The sequence below is a fragment of the Cucurbita pepo genome, chromosome 5, assembly GCF_057944985.1.
Source record: "Cucurbita pepo subsp. pepo isolate OVF chromosome 5, ASM5794498v1, whole genome shotgun sequence".
Classification (NCBI taxonomy): Eukaryota; Viridiplantae; Streptophyta; class Magnoliopsida; order Cucurbitales; family Cucurbitaceae; genus Cucurbita; species Cucurbita pepo.
This window is the reverse complement of record NC_141802.1, coordinates 18,618,241-18,636,171: the sequence shown is the minus strand read 5'-3', so window position 1 is coordinate 18,636,171 and position 17,931 is coordinate 18,618,241. Positions and strand designations below refer to the sequence as shown.

General features: G+C 37.3%; 4 protein-coding genes across 6 annotated transcripts; 3 read left to right on the top strand and 1 right to left on the bottom strand.

The window, feature by feature from the left end:
• Positions 1 to 75: 75 nt before the first annotated feature.
• LOC111795881 (uncharacterized) lies at positions 76 to 1,938 on the top strand. Its single transcript, XM_023678507.2, has one exon. It carries the CDS (start codon positions 152 to 154, stop codon positions 1,487 to 1,489), a length of 1,338 nt encoding a protein of 445 aa, XP_023534275.2. The 5' UTR covers positions 76 to 151; the 3' UTR covers positions 1,490 to 1,938.
• Positions 1,939 to 3,621: 1,683 nt separating this feature from the next.
• COQ3 (coenzyme Q 3) lies at positions 3,622 to 8,209 on the top strand. Its single transcript, XM_023676769.2, has 9 exons — positions 3,622 to 3,985; positions 4,990 to 5,079; positions 5,688 to 5,766; positions 6,467 to 6,544; positions 6,641 to 6,689; positions 7,157 to 7,206; positions 7,416 to 7,565; positions 7,653 to 7,733; positions 7,848 to 8,209. The coding sequence occupies exons 1-9, from the start codon at positions 3,684 to 3,686 to the stop codon at positions 7,962 to 7,964; spliced, it is 996 nt and encodes a 331-aa protein (XP_023532537.2). The 5' UTR covers positions 3,622 to 3,683; the 3' UTR covers positions 7,965 to 8,209.
• Positions 8,210 to 9,231: 1,022 nt separating this feature from the next.
• On the top strand, positions 9,232 to 13,513 carry LOC111795857 (citrate synthase, glyoxysomal). The gene is made up of 13 exons (XM_023678465.2): positions 9,232 to 9,641; positions 9,783 to 9,963; positions 10,040 to 10,125; positions 10,235 to 10,339; positions 11,428 to 11,490; positions 11,622 to 11,731; positions 11,894 to 12,013; positions 12,085 to 12,160; positions 12,272 to 12,345; positions 12,429 to 12,549; positions 12,634 to 12,731; positions 12,806 to 12,929; positions 13,090 to 13,513. Exons 1-13 carry the CDS (start codon positions 9,378 to 9,380, stop codon positions 13,219 to 13,221), a joined length of 1,554 nt encoding a protein of 517 aa, XP_023534233.2. The 5' UTR covers positions 9,232 to 9,377; the 3' UTR covers positions 13,222 to 13,513.
• Positions 13,514 to 14,089: 576 nt separating this feature from the next.
• LOC111796229 (transcription elongation factor B polypeptide) lies at positions 14,090 to 17,073 on the bottom strand. 3 transcript variants are annotated; one of them, XM_023678988.2, is made up of 8 exons: positions 16,891 to 17,073; positions 16,196 to 16,386; positions 15,976 to 16,113; positions 15,775 to 15,853; positions 15,203 to 15,271; positions 14,999 to 15,074; positions 14,468 to 14,524; positions 14,090 to 14,373 (listed from the first exon to the last, which is right to left on the bottom strand). In XM_023678988.2, the coding sequence occupies exons 2-8, from the start codon at positions 16,361 to 16,363 to the stop codon at positions 14,283 to 14,285; spliced, it is 678 nt and encodes a 225-aa protein (XP_023534756.1). In that variant the 5' UTR covers positions 16,364 to 16,386; positions 16,891 to 17,073; the 3' UTR covers positions 14,090 to 14,282. The 3 variants fall into 3 exon arrangements, with proteins under 3 accessions (XP_023534756.1, XP_023534755.1, XP_023534757.1); XM_023678987.2 differs by having other exon boundaries at positions 16,896 to 17,072; XM_023678989.2 differs by having other exon boundaries at positions 14,999 to 15,071; positions 16,896 to 17,071.
• Positions 17,074 to 17,931: the final 858 nt, after the last annotated feature.

Sequence of the window (17,931 nt, the reverse complement as noted above, 5' to 3'; positions counted from 1 at the left end):
CTCAAAAATACTATAATTACCACTGCCCCACAAATCACTTCAGTCACATCTTACCCTCCCCTACGCTCTCTCTTATCCTAAGACCCCCCACCCCAAACAAACAAGGCCTCTTCAGCTGACCACAGTCCCGTAAAACCACTCCACAAACACAATGTACTGTTTCTTTGTTCTTCTTCTTCCTCTGTTTTCCCCCATTTTTGCCAACAAAGTTGCTCCCAATTCCATGCTTCCCTTTGAAGCTGAGACTCTTTTCAAGATCATGGAGTCCATGTCCTCTGACCAAAACTGGAGGGTCTCTTATCCCAACCCTTGTCAACCTGGCTCCTCTTGGCCTGGTTTGGAGTGCAAAGCAGCTCCCACTAACCTCGCCCTGCTTCATGTCTCCAGGCTTGACTTTGGAACCTCCCCAAACCCCACTTGTAAACCTACTGCCACTTTCCCTTCATTGATATTTGATCTCCCTCACCTTCAGTCTGCCTTCTTTTTCAATTGCTTCACTCACACCAACACCAACCTCTCTGTTTCCCCCACAGCCTTCACAAATTCCTCCTTGCAACAGCTGAGCCTCCGATTGAATCCTGCCTTGACTGGTCCGATCCCGACTCGACTTTCTTCCCTCAAGTCCTTGAAGATCCTCACATTGTCTCAAAACTGTCTTTTTGGCTCAATCCCACCGGAGATCTTCGGCTTGGTGTCGTTGGTGCACCTTGACTTCAGCTACAATTTGCTCACAGGCAGCATACCAATCCAGTTGGGTAACCTCACAAGCCTTGAAGGGCTGGACTTGAGCTACAATTCACTCACTGGACCAATCCCAACCACAATTGGGCAACTGGGTCAGCTTCAGAAACTTGACTTGAGCTCCAATTCACTCACAGACACCATCCCTGATAGCATTGAGAAGCTGAGTTCATTGGTGTTTTTGGCTTTGAGTAGCAACCAATTTGGTGGGCACTTACCAAAAGGATTAGGAAAGCTGCAGAACTTGCAGTACTTCATCATGGATGACAATCCAATGCAAATTCCTCTGCCGTTGGTATTCAGTAAACTAGTGAAACTGCAAGAACTCAGGCTTGCAAGTTCTGGCTATTCTGGCAACATCCCACCAAGCTTCTCACAGCTTAAAAACTTGACCACTTTATCATTGCAAAACAACCACTTAACCGGCCAAATCCCAGCTGAATTCAGTGGCCTATCTCGCATTTATCACCTGAATCTCAGCAGAAACTCCCTCAGTGGCACTGTGCCTTTCAGCTCAAGTTTCTTGAAGAGATTGGGCAAAAACATGGATCTCAGTGGAAATCCAGGCCTTTGCGTTAGCCCTTCTCAAGCCACTGTCCAAAAATTTGGTGTCAATGTCTGTGGAACCAATCAGGAAGATGGCTCGTTGATCCAACCAATGAACCAATCTCCAGCTAAACCAAGCTTATGTAATCCATTTGCTTTTGTTACTTGTTTGTTCTTGTTTAAATTGATTCGGCATGTATAAACTCGAGTTGAAATGTCGTGTTTAAGGTTTAGTTATTGATATATATTAAATTTACAGTAACCCATCGAATTAAGCAACGAGTTCTAACGGCTTCTAAACTTAGTTGACCGACGTTGGGACATAACCAAGAACTCAAGATCCAAATTCAAAATGGGGTCAAAGTCAAAGTTGGAGGATCCAAAGGACAGTGTGAAAAGGAGTCTTTGGAGTGGATTAAGTTGATCAAAATTCCACCATAAAGTTAGTGTTGGTTTCAAAACGACATGTCGCTCTCAGTGATGGTTCCACACGCTTGTGCAAATTTCGACAGTCTGTGTGACATTTCTTTGAATTCCTTAAAGGCTGGAGCTCTCCCAAATAAGGCATCAAATTTAGTGTTATACGACATCGTATTTATAGTAAGCCTCGAGAGTATGACTTATAAGTCTAACATGAATGGGACGTTTTTCTCGATGTTCAAAGCCATATGTTCTTTTCATAGTACTTGAAGTTCATCACGTCTTTGCATCTTTTCGATGAGAAAATGCTATTCTTCTGACATTTTCTCGAAAATCCTATAAATGTCACCTGATTGAAGAATTCATAGCTCCCATTGCACTCATTGACTTCACCGACCATCATAATTCTCAGTTCATAGTATTATAGCTCACTTCACCGTCGTAGCTCCAGTTAATTTTTTACCCTCTTCCCTCGAACTCGGAGGTTTAAACTGAGAGGCTACCGAGACTAGGATCATAATATAACCTTTTAAAATTACATGAAAAGGGAATACAAAAAATTACAAAAAAAAGCAACAAAGTGGGGCTTGGTTGGACAGAAACAGTAGCAGTTGATGAAACAAGACGTTCAGAAAGAAAACTGAGTCCAAAAAAGGACACTTGAACATTGTAAGAGAGCTGGAAAGCACCTACCAAACTCAAAACAAGTTTTACTTTTAACATTTTACCATACACTGTTAAAATATATATATATATATATAGTACCACACATATTCCACTACTCTCCTCTGTAGTTTTTACTTTCTGAAACTTTTACCCTCTTTTCACCAGAATTTTCTTTTACTTTTTACCTCATTTCACTACAAAATCCATCCATTGAATTGAATTATGTTTGTATTGGCTATGAAGGAACAAATGTCCTTGAGAAAGTGTAACAAAACAAGCTCATTATTATTCGATTTGACCCGTTATATATAGTTGTCAACCTCAACTAGGGAGATGTTTACAAACTCGTGTAAAAATGTTTTGTTCTTCTCTCCAACCAATATGAGATCTCATAACCTACATTTTTGAAGGCTAGCATTCTTACTGGCACCCTGTTCGGTATTTGGCTCTGATACCATTTGTAACAGCCAAAGGCCATTATTAGTAGATATAGTATGCTTTTACCCGTTACGTGCCACTTTCAAGCTCACAATTTTAAAACGCGTTTAAGGTTTCCATACTTTTAGAACGAATGTTTTGTTCTTTTTTCGAAGCGGGAAACAAACAAACCCCTGAAAATAAGGTTTAAAAAGGGCCATTCATGATCCTATGCATCCCCACACTGAAACCCCTAGAGAGGGAAAAAGCAAAAGTAAATGCAGTTTTGCCTTGCATCACTCAGCCTATCCATTATTAGCCCATTCATGGATGAGAGCTAGAGGAATAGAAAGGTTTATGAATGAACAACACAGAAACCCCACGTGGGAAACCAGTTAAAGTGTTCGTTATTTTCGAGATATGTCCCGAGAGTTAAAATATATGTCTTAGAGTTGAGTTCGAGAAATCTTTTAGACCAACTCAAAATTTGGATTGATTGAGTTAGTGACACGAACAACCTAGATAGAGTTTACGAATTGAGTTATCGAGTTGCTCTCGACCAAAACGTTAGAATTAATGTGAATCTCCTAACTTGACACGACTATTAATCTGCGTCTGGTTATGAAAACTACCTTGTAACGAAATATTTCAGTGAATAGTTGATCATAGTATGCAGCACAATGCTCTCGTACCTAATACATCGTGCACTATCAAAAACGCCTTAATATTCACTTTCAAAAATTAACCAAATTAAGGAATAACCGTCGTAATAACAAATTTTTACTCTATAGTTTGGAAACATTTATCTAATTGAAATTTTAATTTTTAAAATTGTGGAATTTCAAATCGTACTCGACCGAGTCCAAAATTCACCATTCCAGTTTCTCTCACTCATGGCTTCCAAATTCCGCATCAACCAGCTCCGAGCTTTAAGCTCCACCGTTTTCCATGGCATCGGAGATTGCCATTATTATTATCTGCATGCAAATCGATCTCTGCAAACTCTGTACCATTTCAGGCACTTCTCTGATGCGTCGTCTCCGCCGCTATCTCCCGCCGCTTCTTCATCTGCACCGCCTCAAAATGCAGAGCTCCAAAGCACGAATCGACCTGAGGGCATAGTAAGAAATGCTTCTGCTACCTCGTCTGTGAATCAATTCGAGCTTGCCAAATTCTCCGCCATTGCCGACACCTGGTAATCGTCGAATTCTCTAAAAAATATGCATTGTTTAGATGGTTTCTTTTTGTTGAATTATTTTCGTTGTTTAGTTGGGATGGTTTCGGAGGAAATTAGGGTTTGATGATTTGGAAATTTGAAAGTATTTAGTGTCTCACTGGGGTTCAATTCTTATTGCGAATGTACGGTGTATGATATTTCGACGGTTGGAGATTTTTGAGGCTGCTCTCCATTTTCCTGGAAATCAATCCTTTGTTACTTGGTTAGATTCTTTTACACTTACACTTACAACTACTGGGTATCATTTTGTGTGGAGTACTTTTTTCTTTTCCTACTGGGTATCATTTTGTGTGGGCGCTCGCACGCTTTAAGGGCAGTTTCAGGAGTTAGAAAATAACGCTTATTAAGTCTTGCATCTTGAGCTTTTTGACCTTTTTGACCACACACACACACACACACACGTATCTGTGCAATGAAACTTTCACAATATTTTTAATCACTGCATAACGAATCGAAATGCTTGAAGGTTCTATATTAATGGCATGTATAACCTTTATTGATACTTATTCAAAAGTTAACCAATTCACGTTAAGCTTTTGCTCTGCGAATGTATTCATGCAAGTGTCTGAGAACGGAGTTTTGATGGTTGTTCGAGATCATCATTTAATTTGATATGATCTCGATTGCATATGCTTTTTGGATCATATCTTGGTCGCACATGCTTTTGATAGATAGTGTTTCTCTCTGTCTTTGGTTTGGAGAAGTAAGAAAGAGTATTCAACCGTCATTTTGTTTGTATAGTGCTATATGTAAAGTATCTCATTCGTTTCTTCATCAAAAAAGTATCTAATGTGCTGGGTAACTTTCGAATTCTCTATGTCCCTAATATCATCCTTGTCTTGCTATCATTTTTGTTCTTGCTCAATTCTCTTTGAATATATTTCATTCTAGAACTTAGTTCATGCCATAATAAGCATTAAAGCACTCGGTCACTTTGTGAAGACTGAAGCTGTGATTTTTAGGTGGGACTCTGAAGGGCCATTTAAGCCATTACATGCGCTGAATCCTGCAAGAGTCTCGTTCATCAGATCCACTCTTTGCCGGCATTTCAGGTACTTCTCTGGTTTATTTTCAACGGCAACTAAACCCCCCGCCCCCCACTTTTATTCTGGATCTTCCAAGCACATTTGATGAATGTTGGTTCAGTAACTATCATGATGGCTGGCTACTGACTTTAAATTAGCTCTTTTGGGTTTTTACCCAAACCATGTAGATTTGGAACCTTTTTAGTTATTTTTAGGACAAACCACCACCACCATTCTATAGCAGGATAAATGATAATTTTAATTAAGAACAACACAATGCATGGATAGCAATGTATTCTTCCTAGACCAAGGTCAACTGCATAAAAATTGGGTCCATGCAAATTCATTCTATATCTGTTTTATATTAGTTAGTAGTATTCAAAACCTGATTGCTTATTGATGGTTCTGGTTCTTTCAGTTGTGCTGAAAATATGAAACTGAGATTCTCCCTAGAATTTTAGTAAAATTATATGTATAGAATGGTATCAGACATGATATGCTTTTAATATCTAGCATGTTTTTGGTTCCTGAAATATAAAGTTTACAATTCAGTGCAAATACTTGTGAATTTGATTTTTCTTCACCTCATACTGTTCCAGGAATTCTGAATCTCTGATTGGTTAAATTTGTTGCAGGAGGGACCCTTGTTCTATTAGGCCTTTTGAAGGACTGAAAATTATTGACGTTGGTTGTGGTGGTGGAATTCTCTCTGAGGTCTCTAGTTTTCTTTTGGTCTTGCTGTATTCTTATTACAAGTCCAGTACAACATGGATGTTTTTTTTTCCTTCATAGATACCATTTGTCTAGTCCCGGAGTTTGGGGTTTTCCAAATTCATTTCCCCAATTTATATCTGTTAACTAAAGCAATAATTCTTAAATCTATTCTTTGGAAATGAGTCGATAATTATTAATAATAGATTTACAAGTTGTCAACTTATTAGTACAAAAGCCACACAATTTCTCTGTCAGCGTATGTCATCTTTGTACTTTAGAAGTCCTTACCCCCACAACCCCAACCCCCCCCCCCCCCCCCCCCCCCCCCCCCCCCCCCCTCCTCCTCCTCTTTTGGTCAAATATAAAGACAAAATTGAAGTATGACATTCAATTGAGGTTAGAGGAGAGCAAAGACCACCCATGTGTGCTGTAAAATAATATTCTCCCTCAATACAAACTTTTCTGAAGCTCCAGTCCTGTGGCTGGTAGCTGAGCTGTCCTGTCCCATATTGTCAAAAGAAATAAGATCAGTCCAAATTAGAGTTAAAAAACTGAGCCGTTCACTAATTTGTAGGCTTAAAACCATACTCTTTAGTGCCATCCTGCTCTCTTAGGTTAAATTATTTTTCTTGGTATGTGTTAACTTTTGGAAGATGTTCTTGATCCCATGTTCAATATCTTTCTTTTTCTGTTATTTTAGCCTTTAGCTCGAATGGGAGCAACTGTGACAGGAATTGACGCTGTGGATAAAAATATCAAGATTGCCCGTGTGCATGCGGTATGGTTATTATTCTTGAAGTCAAACAAATTGTTTATTTGGCAAGATCTATGTAGAATTTAACTTGTTGGTCTCTGGACATACTTGTATGTGCAGAACCTGGATCCTGTGACATCAACAATTGAATATTGTTGTACCACAGCTGGTACGTACAAAAACTTGATTTTCTCATCATGACCTCTTTCCTGCACTATCAAACCTCTGTTATTTTTATATCTATTATGTGTTTGAACTTCAGATGAGTTTGCCATGTTGTATAATTGAAAAATCTAGCAAAATTACCTTCAACTCCCTTTGAGAGTGCTATAAAAGATACCAGATTCCTATCTTTTGGTTGACTACCTCCAACCTACTTGTTCTCTTCCAAAGGCATTACACCTTCTTCTAAGTAAGAGAGAGAGAGAGAGAGAGAGAGTTGTGTTACACTATTCTTATGACGGAAAAAGAGTGTACCATGCTGTTCTTATGGATACACGTATCTTCCACCTCTATTGTTTATCCTTGTATGCTCAAATTATTTGTTTCACTTAAATCACTTTAATGTTTAATTGAGAAATCCTATGCTTGTTTATCATTGAATATTGAATATTCTACAATACCACTTTGTCACAGAAAAGCTGGTAGAGCAGCAAAAAGAGTTTGATGCCGTCATCGCTTCGGAGGTTTGCTTGCACTCTCACTCAACATGTGGAAAATTGACTAGACATTATTTATCAAAATTTCTTCATAAACCTGGTTTCAAAATGCAACATAAGGCGAGCTGTACCCCTTTTGGGGGCACTCCTTTTATTTGTTAGCCTGATCATACCCTTAGACTGCAATTAACTGTTAGATACATATCCAAGCTCTTCTAAGCAAAACCTTTCAATAGGTAATTGAGCATGTGGCAGATCCTGCAGGATTTTGCCAGTCCTTGGCAGCATTGACAGTGCCAAATGGAGCTACAGTTGTTTCTACAATTAATCGTTCTATGAGGTCATTCGCAACTGCCATTGTTGCAGCAGAATACATTCTTCGTTGGGTATACTATTATCAACTTTCTTTTTTTCTAATCTAATTTCTCTTGAGACGACACAGCTACTTTTATTATATTTTCTTATACTTACAGCTTCCTAGAGGTACGCATCAATGGTCAAGCTTACTTACCCCTGAAGAATTGGTTCTGATATTACAACGCGCCTCTATTTCAGTAAGACTAATGCTTAAATATTCATATGTTTATGTTCTTACTAATTCTTTCTCCAACATGCACTGTTTTCTATGTTCAAACACCCAATTCATGTATGATTGTTTTTTCCCTTAGGTGGAGGAGATAGCCGGATTTGTGTATAATCCCTTAACCGGCCAATGGTCCCTTTCAGATGATACCAGTGTAAATTACATCGCATTTGGTACAAAAGTCAGCCAGAAGACAGACTGACGAAGGTGTAATCTTAGTTCTCACGCAATAGGTATTATTTCTGTCGCTAAATTAATTTTGCCCTGAAAACTGAATGGTTACTCTCAATCAGCTTCCCTCTAAACATTCCATAAAGCTTCTTTTTCTTTGTGGCAATAAGACCTTTCAATCTCGTATAACATAAACCAAATTTGTTTGAGGTTTATGATCTTGGCAGACTCCTCATTTTGAGCGCAAAAGGGAAGAAAAAATTGTTGTGAATTGCATTTGGTTGTGAATATTTTCCTTGGCATGGATATCGAGTACTGGATGGGAGCTGGGGTTGCAATTTTTTATTATGATTCCCTGTCTATGCATTGTCTTGATATATATATATATATACGGTCCTATTATTTTCTTTGTCGTTCAGAATTCATAATAGATGTTTTACATCATCATCGACCTTTTTGAGCCTCCCAAGACAGGGAACTCTTTCCAGAAGATACCAGAAGATAGCTCCTCGGGCTTCGGACAGTACATTACAAAGATTGGTTAATTTCACTCCCTATCTCCTCTTAATATTAATATATTTTCAACATCTTTTTTTACTCTATTAAAAAAAATTAATTAATTTTGTGACTTCAATTATAATATTTAAGCTAAATAATATGTGGGAGATATTTTTAATTATTAAAGACCATATTGAAATATTAAAATTAGATTATACCGAGAAATGAAAACTGTAAGATAACTATTTTTTTTTTTTAAAGTAATAAATAAATAAATAATTACCCACGGGATGGGGAAGGAGTCCTCACCCCGTGAACATCTCTAATCATACGACAATATATATATATTTGTATTTGATAAGAATATAATTAAAAATGAAAATAGACGGGAATAATAATAATAAAACAAAAACTTTACATGTTTTAATCTTTTTGATAAACTATCTATGCCTTGGGAATAATTTTGAAAATTTGTTAGAAATGATTGTCGATATTGATATTACTAATATTCCTCAATTATGTGACAACATTGAGATTATATTTTGATCCAAGTTATTATCCAAAAGTTACGTGTTTGAGTTGCTTGTATCCCAACCAAAAATTCTTTGTATTTTATCCCAAGCTTCATTATTTCTTATTCTATCCATTTTATACATAAATGACTTCATATTTTTTCTGGAAATATAAATAATTCTAAAAACGACCGACAAAAGTACACGTGGCATGGGCTTACAGTTATCCGATTAGTTGCAAAGAACTTTCTGACATCTTTAAAATGCGAGCCAAAGGAGGACGACGAAGTTTGTTCGCGAAAGAGACCAAAAGGATTTTACAGAATCAGAGAAGCTACGAACTTTTGAAGGCTCGTTGGATTACTTGCCTTCTTGTTCAGCTGTGATCCTCACTCGTTTAGATTCCCAATTCCGTCGATCGGGAACGGAAACAGATGTCCTCCGACATGGAATCGTCGTCGGCGATCGTTGCTCGTAGTCGCTTGGCCATTCTGGCTGCGCATCTGAGCGCTGCTGCCACCTTGGAACCGTCGGAGATGGCTTCGTCCCTCGTGGCTCATTGCGTGTCAGCTCGGACTACGGTTCCGCCGCCTGAAATGTTGAAGGGTTCTTTGACGGTCGTTGATGAGAGGACTGGGAAGAGGTACCAGATCCAGATATCTGAACATGGCACAATAAAGGCCAATGACTTGAAGAAGGTACATCAATTGAATCGGTTTATTCATTTGGATGTGTTCGATGACGTTCTTGTTGTGTTCTTATCAATCTTGAAATCTTCGTGGTGTTAATAATTGTAGGCACCAGTTTTAGTCTAATGAACTTGCTCGTAATGCTTGCAGATAACTACAGGACCAAATGACAAGGGGCTTAAGCTGTATGATCCCGGCTATCTCAACACTGCTCCGGTTCGGTCATCGATCAGTTATATCGATGGCGACGAGGGAATTCTTAGGTACAGAGGCTACCCGATCGAGGAACTGGCCGAGAGTAGTACCTTTGTGGAAGTTGCATACCTCTTGAGTAAGTCCTAGAGGAGCTATCATAATATCAATTTTGTTGGTCTGAAATCATTGATATAATGTTTGGTTTGTTTCAGTGTATGGGAATTTGCCTTCTCAGAGTCAGTTGGAAGACTGGGAATTTACTATTTCTCAGCATTCGGCCGTACCACAGGGACTTTTGGTACGATCCGGTCGTCGTATCGACTTTTCCTGCCCATATTTCTTTATATAAATTTCAATGTCTGAATGACTTCTTATTGATAGAGTTGAATCTCTGTCTATCTCAATAGGATATCATTCAATCAATGCCTCATGATGCACATCCCATGGGTGTTCTTGTTAGTGCAATGAGCGCGCTATCTATCTTTCATCCAGATGCCAACCCTGCCCTTAGAGTGAGTTCGTTTTTCCTGGTTCTCAGTTGTTTATTGCATATTTATGTTAGAGGGTGGAGCCTGAAATTTTCATAACTTGTTATTTATATGGAAAAAAGGGAAGTTTATTGGCTCTCTCCTTTCCCTTCTAGAAGTTGGTGTGAGATCCCACATTGGTTGGAGAGGGAACGAAGCATCCCTTATAAGGGTGTGGAAACCTCTCCCTAATAGACGCGTTTTAAAACCTTGAGGGGAAGCCCTTGAAGGGAATGCCCAAAGAGGACAATATCTACTAGTGGTGGGCTTGAGCTGTTACAAATGGTATCAGAGCCAGACATCGGGCGGTGTGCCAGCGAGGATGCTGGGCCCCAAGGGGGTGGATTGTGAGATTCTACATTGGTTGGAGAGGAGAACGAAACATTCCTTTTAAGTGTATGTAAATCTCCCCCTAATAAACACGTTTTAAAACCTTGAAGGGAATGTCCAAAGAGGACATGTGTGGAAACCTCCCCCTAATAGATACGTTTTAAAACTTTGAAGAGAATGTCCAAAGAGAACAATATCTGCTAGCGGTGGGCTTGAGCTGTTACAGTTGGGTTCCAACAAGGAATGAATGGGAAACCATATGTTCCCTGTGGCTTTTCTAGAAAAGATTGTTAGGGCATACTATGGTCAAAGTTCATACTACCTTCACTATCTTTTGATGCAGCAGATTAAAATGGCCATGAGTGGATGGGAAATCCATTCCAAAAAGGGGAAAAACCTTCATTGACAGAAAATTCACATATTCGTCAGTCAAAAGTCCCATTTATAACCTAAGTTTGGCCTTTTATAACATTACAATATGTCGTCTATTCTCCCTTCAATCAAATATGAACATTACGCCAGGAGTTTTATGAAAAAAGCCAAAGCCTCTTATCAGATTTCAACCGATGACTTGCACCTTACCATGGCGCTACTCTACCACAGAGTTAAATAGACATTTAATTCATTCTCTGAATAAGCCACGAGCCACGATGTCATTGTTACTATGTGTATCTATCTTTGTAGGCTTGTGATTAATGTGGAAGGACTTTTGTATTTAGTTGTGCATCATTGTTTTGTTGTAGGGACAAGATCTTTACAAGTCTAAGCAAGTGAGAGACAAACAAATAGCACGAGTTATAGGGAAGGTATGCTTTCTATGACCATTTTATCAGCTAAGATAATTTTATTAGCGTTTCGGTTATGATCGTGTTAATTTTTTTTTGGTTTGCTTGCCAATTTAATTTTGTATTGAGTGGTATTTTCTCTGAATTTATAGGCTCCCACCATTGCAGCAGCAGCTTATCTTAGACTGGCTGGAAGACCTCCAGTTCTTCCTTCCAGCAACCTTTCTTATTCGGAGAATTTTCTGTACATGCTTGATTCTTTGTAAGTTGCCTACATATCTTTTGCTTTCAATAATATACGAAGACAGATTTTATTTTCTATTTGAAATATGCTAACACTTGCGTTAGGTTTATAGCATTGTTCTTACCATCATATTCCAAGAGAATATATGAACTGAATTTGGGAATTGAATTATCTATTCAGGGGTAATACGTCTTATAAACCGAACCCTCGGCTAGCTCGAGTCATAGACATTCTATTCATCCTTCATGCAGAACATGAAATGAACTGCTCTACATCTGCTGCTCGTCATCTAGCATCAAGGTAGACAGCTTCTACCACCAATAACATTTAATTAGTGCATAGTCTGATTCTTGCTCTTTTTGGCTTTTCAGTGGTGTTGATGTGTTCACTGCTCTTTCTGGAGCTGTCGGAGCACTGTATGGCCCTCTTCATGGTGGGGCCAATGAGGTAGAGAGAATTTTTATGACATTCTGGATTACTTTTGGTTTATTTCTTCTTTAGTTTTCCTGATCCTTGTAGGGTGTGCTTAAAGTTGTTTCCTTTTTTACCTGATTGTAGGCTGTGCTTAAAATGCTGAGTGAGATTGGAACTGTTGAGAACATTCCAGGATTCATCGAGGGTGTTAAAAACAGGTAATTGCCACTTTGATCTCTTAATGAAGTGTGAAAGGACTGGTGTAAAGTGGTTATATTGCTCACATTACTTAGTTCTCCAGGAAAAGGAAGATGTCAGGCTTTGGGCATAGGGTGTACAAGAACTATGATCCTAGAGCTAAGGTCATAAGAAAACTTGCGGAAGAAGTATTTTCCATTGTCGGTCGGGACCCTCTCATCGAGGTATTTGTCTCGGAACTGTTATGTTTCCATGTGAAAATGCAATCGGTTTACAATTCCTCTAACAACGTTCCTCATGCCATATAGGTGGCTGTTGCTCTGGAGAAGACTGCTCTTTCAGATGAGTATTTTGTGAAGAGGAAGTTATATCCAAATGTTGACTTTTACTCTGGATTAATATATAGGTAGGAAGGTGGATATCTTAGTTTTCTAATGAAGAGATGTGAGAGTCGATAACTGATGATGTGTTTGATCACAGGGCTATGGGATTTCCACCTGAGTTTTTCACAGTGCTGTTTGCAATCCCTCGAATGGCTGGATACTTAGCACATTGGCGAGAATCCCTGGATGATCCTGACACTAAGATAATTAGACCCCAGCAGGTTAGCTCCCTTCTTACCGATCCCGGGAATCGAGACATCTGTCCTAAGTTGGCTAAAAGTCGACTTCGTAAACTAAAGATCGGTCTGATTTCCTTCGCATAATGCATACAATCACAATTAGTTCTGTTAACCTTATTCTTGGTGCATTCATGAAACTCAGGTCTACACCGGGGAATGGCTGCGTCATTATATTCCACCCAAAGAACGTCTCCTACCAGCCAAAGCAGACAGGCTCGCTCAGGTTTCGGTTTCGAACGCGTCCAAGCGACGACTGTCTGGATCAGGGATCTAGGCTATTTGGAGAGAATAAAACGATGCAAGATTCGCAAGGAAAACAAAACTTGTTGGTTGGTCCAAGCACTGCCTGAATCTGATGAACAATGTTGGATAGTAGAATGTTAGAGATATAGAAGACAGATATTTCACAAAGAATAAGTTTCTTGTTTTACTGGGATGGTGCAATTGTTGTAACTTCCACTTCCAGCAGTTTGGAAGAACTTCTGTTGTACCCTTATTATATTCTTCCTCATTGTAAGATGAAAAAATGGGTTCTAAAAGCTCATATCCAAACCTCTCTTCTCATACCCTTAACATTCTTCTCTGTTTTCACTCTCTCATGGTCATCATGTCAACTATATGGTGCTAACTCTGAACATTGTCGAGGTCTAAACCACATTCAAAAAGCTGGCTTTGGCAGGACACCTTTCCAACATGAGCCAAAAAGAAAATGTGCCATTATATTGTATGATCTTAAAGGTCACAGCCTCTTATAGAGCTCTGAAGACTGACTTATCTTGGCTTAAAATTGACTGCCTGTCGTCCAACTCTGGAGGCCACAATCAATGGGAACCATAAACGTGCACTCAATTATTGAAACAACATGATTGAAAGTTTGAGTAAACAAAAATTCAGATGAAGCCCCAAAATTCGGTAGAAGGATGCATCAATTCCAGAGACCTCTTAAGCATCCTCGGATATTCTTCAAACGAGGAATCTCAACGTTTTTAAGTGAATGAACTTCAAAAGTAAGGTTCATAATATTCTAAAAGAATCAATGCGTATTTATCAAAACAAGATTAGCTATCATTCTCTTCTTGATTGGAAGATCATCACGTCATTAAAATAACATGCCACATCACGAAGTTCATAAGGAGAAAAAATGTGTAAAATAAACAATATTGCATTAAAATGGAAAACAACTATGAAATGTAAAGTTATACACAGGGCATGACTTTTCAGAAGTGTCCGGAGATGTGAAATAACTAAATTAAAGATAAGACAGCCTTGGAGCTGAGTGAAAGAACAGATCCTTGCAATTGGTAAAAAAAAAACAAAGCAAAGCTAATGAAGGTGCTACCACTTTCTGGCCATATGAGTGGTAGTGCTTTTAGAAGTTGAAGCGGAATCCCTTCCAGAAAACATTGGCTTCTTTGTGGAAGGAATACTGCAGATTAGAGGGGAACGTGAACGTCAGCATTGAGTTAGTGAATAGGTGGTTTCAAAATCATTGAGTTATAGCGCTAAGAAATGCAACTTACTCACAAGTCTTCTGCACTGCATTTCTTCGCCAGGCTTTTATATTTTTCATCTCTTGACTGTCCAAAGAAGGGAAAGTATCAGTATTGGAGAACTTTCACTGAACATAGATGGAAAAGGGGCTTGCATGGAGGGGTAGGTACAGTATATAAATGAGAACTAGTGTTTCTAGAAATTTTGTCAGGTTGAGCTCGTGACAAAGTATCTACAAATACGTGCTTCCATGATTAAACTACAAATCGGCTAGTTAGAACAACATCCATTTACTTCTGTTCTGAAGCATGCAAAAAGCAGCCGCTCAAGAATTATTTTAGTAAAGAAGCTTTCAAATAGATAGAAAAAGCCATCCATTTCATTAATGTCTTTGATCAGCCGATCAGATTCTAAGCGGAGAAGGATCAAATTTAATGTTTAATTTTCTTTGAGGCACCAAATTCACAATATTCTCAGACTGGCCACTCTGAGATATCAATTCAATAGCCTTCTTTTCTTTCTTTTTTTTTTTTTTCAGAGAACAAATTCAATAGTCTTACCTCTGAAGCACTTCTATTTTTGACTTCTTCAGCAGCTTGTTCTTAGTATTTGTCACGTTGGGGCCATATCCAGCTGCTAAGAAAATCACGAGAAAAATAACATGTTAATAATTTCCCTTTTCATGGTGCCAGCCGCAGCCTTGCCAGATTTAAAATCTCCATTACCCAGAAGCCAAGCCAAATGTAAGGAGCGATAGATTTTACCTCCAAAACTTCTCTTATTGCTTGCAGGGGGAACCTTACTGCAAATCTGTATCTGACGACTTTGTTTCCCTAAAAATGTTCAAGACAATATTCAAAATATCATATGTTAAGAAAATATTGTACACTAGTACGGTATGCTATGGGTTATACATGGGGGATTAGCAAGGACACAATGGTAATTAGTTCGGAGGTGTCTTGGTAATAAATAGGAGTGTTAAGGATCTTAGAAGGTGTGAATCATTTTAGTGAAGTGTCTAGTGCGGGACTTGGCAGAGAGATATCCCTCCAAAGGCTATTGTTATATAGTAGTTTCTCTTCGCTGTTGCAGTCCGTAACAAATATTTACTTGATATAACAATAAAATTATTGATTCCTAAAATATAGGTAAAAAATCAAGAACATCTATTCATAATGAACCTATAGCATACCTCTAATATCAGACAATTGATGGGAGTGGGCATCAATGACCAGACAATGCGTGATACATCACATGATCTAGCTATTTGGTAGTCTAAATTTAAAATTGTGAGGAAATCCTATAGAGAGTGAAAATATAATAGAATAGAACATACGAGCATTTTCCTTTAGGTAGCTTTGCTTTATTCGATCTGCAGCTTCGCTCTCATTCTTTTCTATGTCCTTCATTTTCGCCTGAAAGTAGATAGCTTCATTTTAATGGTAATTCCTCAGATAGATCATTATCATGTCAACCATCATTCACTACTCAAATCTCAAATTAAATAGCGGGAGAGAAGAAGTACAAGGAATGTTACCTCATACAATTGAATCCATCTAAATGCCACTTTTTTCTTCTGCATCCTCTCAGATACAATATTGGTACTTTCTCTACCAAATTGTCTTTCATAGAATTTTTTCCACAATTTATCTGTAACTGGAGTCAGATCTCTTCCCTAAAATAAATTCATGCTCAATTTAGCATATATACCAAAGAAACCAGATAGTTAAATAAGAAGCAAATTCATCCAATCTTACTTCTGAACTTTTCTCCACATGCATCAACTGATCAACAGTGCAATGTGGCAAAATCCGCTCTAGAAGATGTAAATCAGTTTCGCCAACATCCCCAAGAAACCTCAGATTATCTATAGCTTTGTAAACGCAAAGATCAACCAACGATGGAACTTTTCTTACTGGATACATCTCTTCTTTCTCAGGTTGCCAAGCTAAGAACAAGAAAGAAGAAAACAAACCGCTCAATTTACACAACAGCAAATCCTTTGAAAAATAAACAAAATACTGATTCGATAAACAAGTTGGTAAATATAGCTCAAGGTAACCAACTGCTCTACATGAAAAATCAAGCGTCTCATATATCAGCACTTCTTTCACCAAAAACTGGCCCTGAATCACTAAATTCCGTAAACTTCAAAAAGAAGCACCTGAATATTCATTATACATCTCTTAGCTTTAAGCAACATGTCAGAATATAATAGCACAAAATAATTCCCTTATACCAATCCTAAATTCATCCGGTAGGTATTACAACGCAAGAAAAAACAGATCGTATTCAATAAAAAGAAAATGATGATCAGAGAAATCCTATTAGATCGTCCTAAAAAGAAAGCAGAAATTAAAAGAAAAGAGAAAACAAAAAGAAGAAATTGATTCAATTTCAATTTCAATACAATACGAACATAGATAGATCAAGAAATTGAGATCTCAAGGACCTTACCGACAGTCTGAGAAGACGGAGACGAGAATCGTTGAAACAGAAGCACGATCGTTGAACTAGATACGAACGAATTGGCCAGCAATCGTCATCTTGATCAATCTGGTAATTTCCCTTTTCTATGTTGCGATATTCTTCCCCAAGTTGCTATTTTGCGCAGTGATAAAGAATCCTTCGAAATAAAATATATAAATAAACGATCATATTTTTTAATTCTGTTCTTTAATTAATCATTTTACCCTTTATTTATTTTATTTTCCGATAAATACCGATTTTTTAGTTTTATTTAAAACATTCACAGATTTGGTCAAAATAAAATCACTTTAGAGATTTTTTTTTTTCAAATTTAAATTCCATTTTAATTTTAGACGCGTTTTGGTTACTCACTTTCAAAATTTTCATTTTAGTCCCTATACTTTTAAAAAATGACAAATTTAGTCTATATTTATAAAATTTAAACATAAATTTCATATATAATAAAAAAAATCATTATTTAAACTGAATCATTAAAATAAATAACCAAAATTATTTCTCAATAATTAAATACGGTTCAAAATTATCCACATACCTAAAGGAATAATACCCACAAAATTAATTATCACCTAACAAACAAAAAAAAAATAATAATTAAAAATAATTCGAATTTCCAGTCCAATATTATCCAACCAAAAAAAAATTATTCAATTAAGGGGTTAATATAACAAAATATCAAGTTTTTTTAAACTAAAAGTTAAATATTCCTTTTTTTATTATTATTTTAAAATAATCTCACATTAACCCACTGTTAAAAAAGAGTATAATTTAACTGAGAAAATATATATCTTTAAAGTTTGAATTTTAGATAAAACAATCTAGAATTTTAAACGTCAAAATTGATTTTTCATGATATTTTTTTTAGAAGAAATAATAAAAAAGAAAATTACCCTATCATTTTTTTTTTTTGTTTCAAATTAAGTTTCTCAATCAAATAAAGTCAGCGATTACGACTTTGGTGGATTTATTTACTTATTTATTTTTAAAAAAATCGTTTTTGCATGAT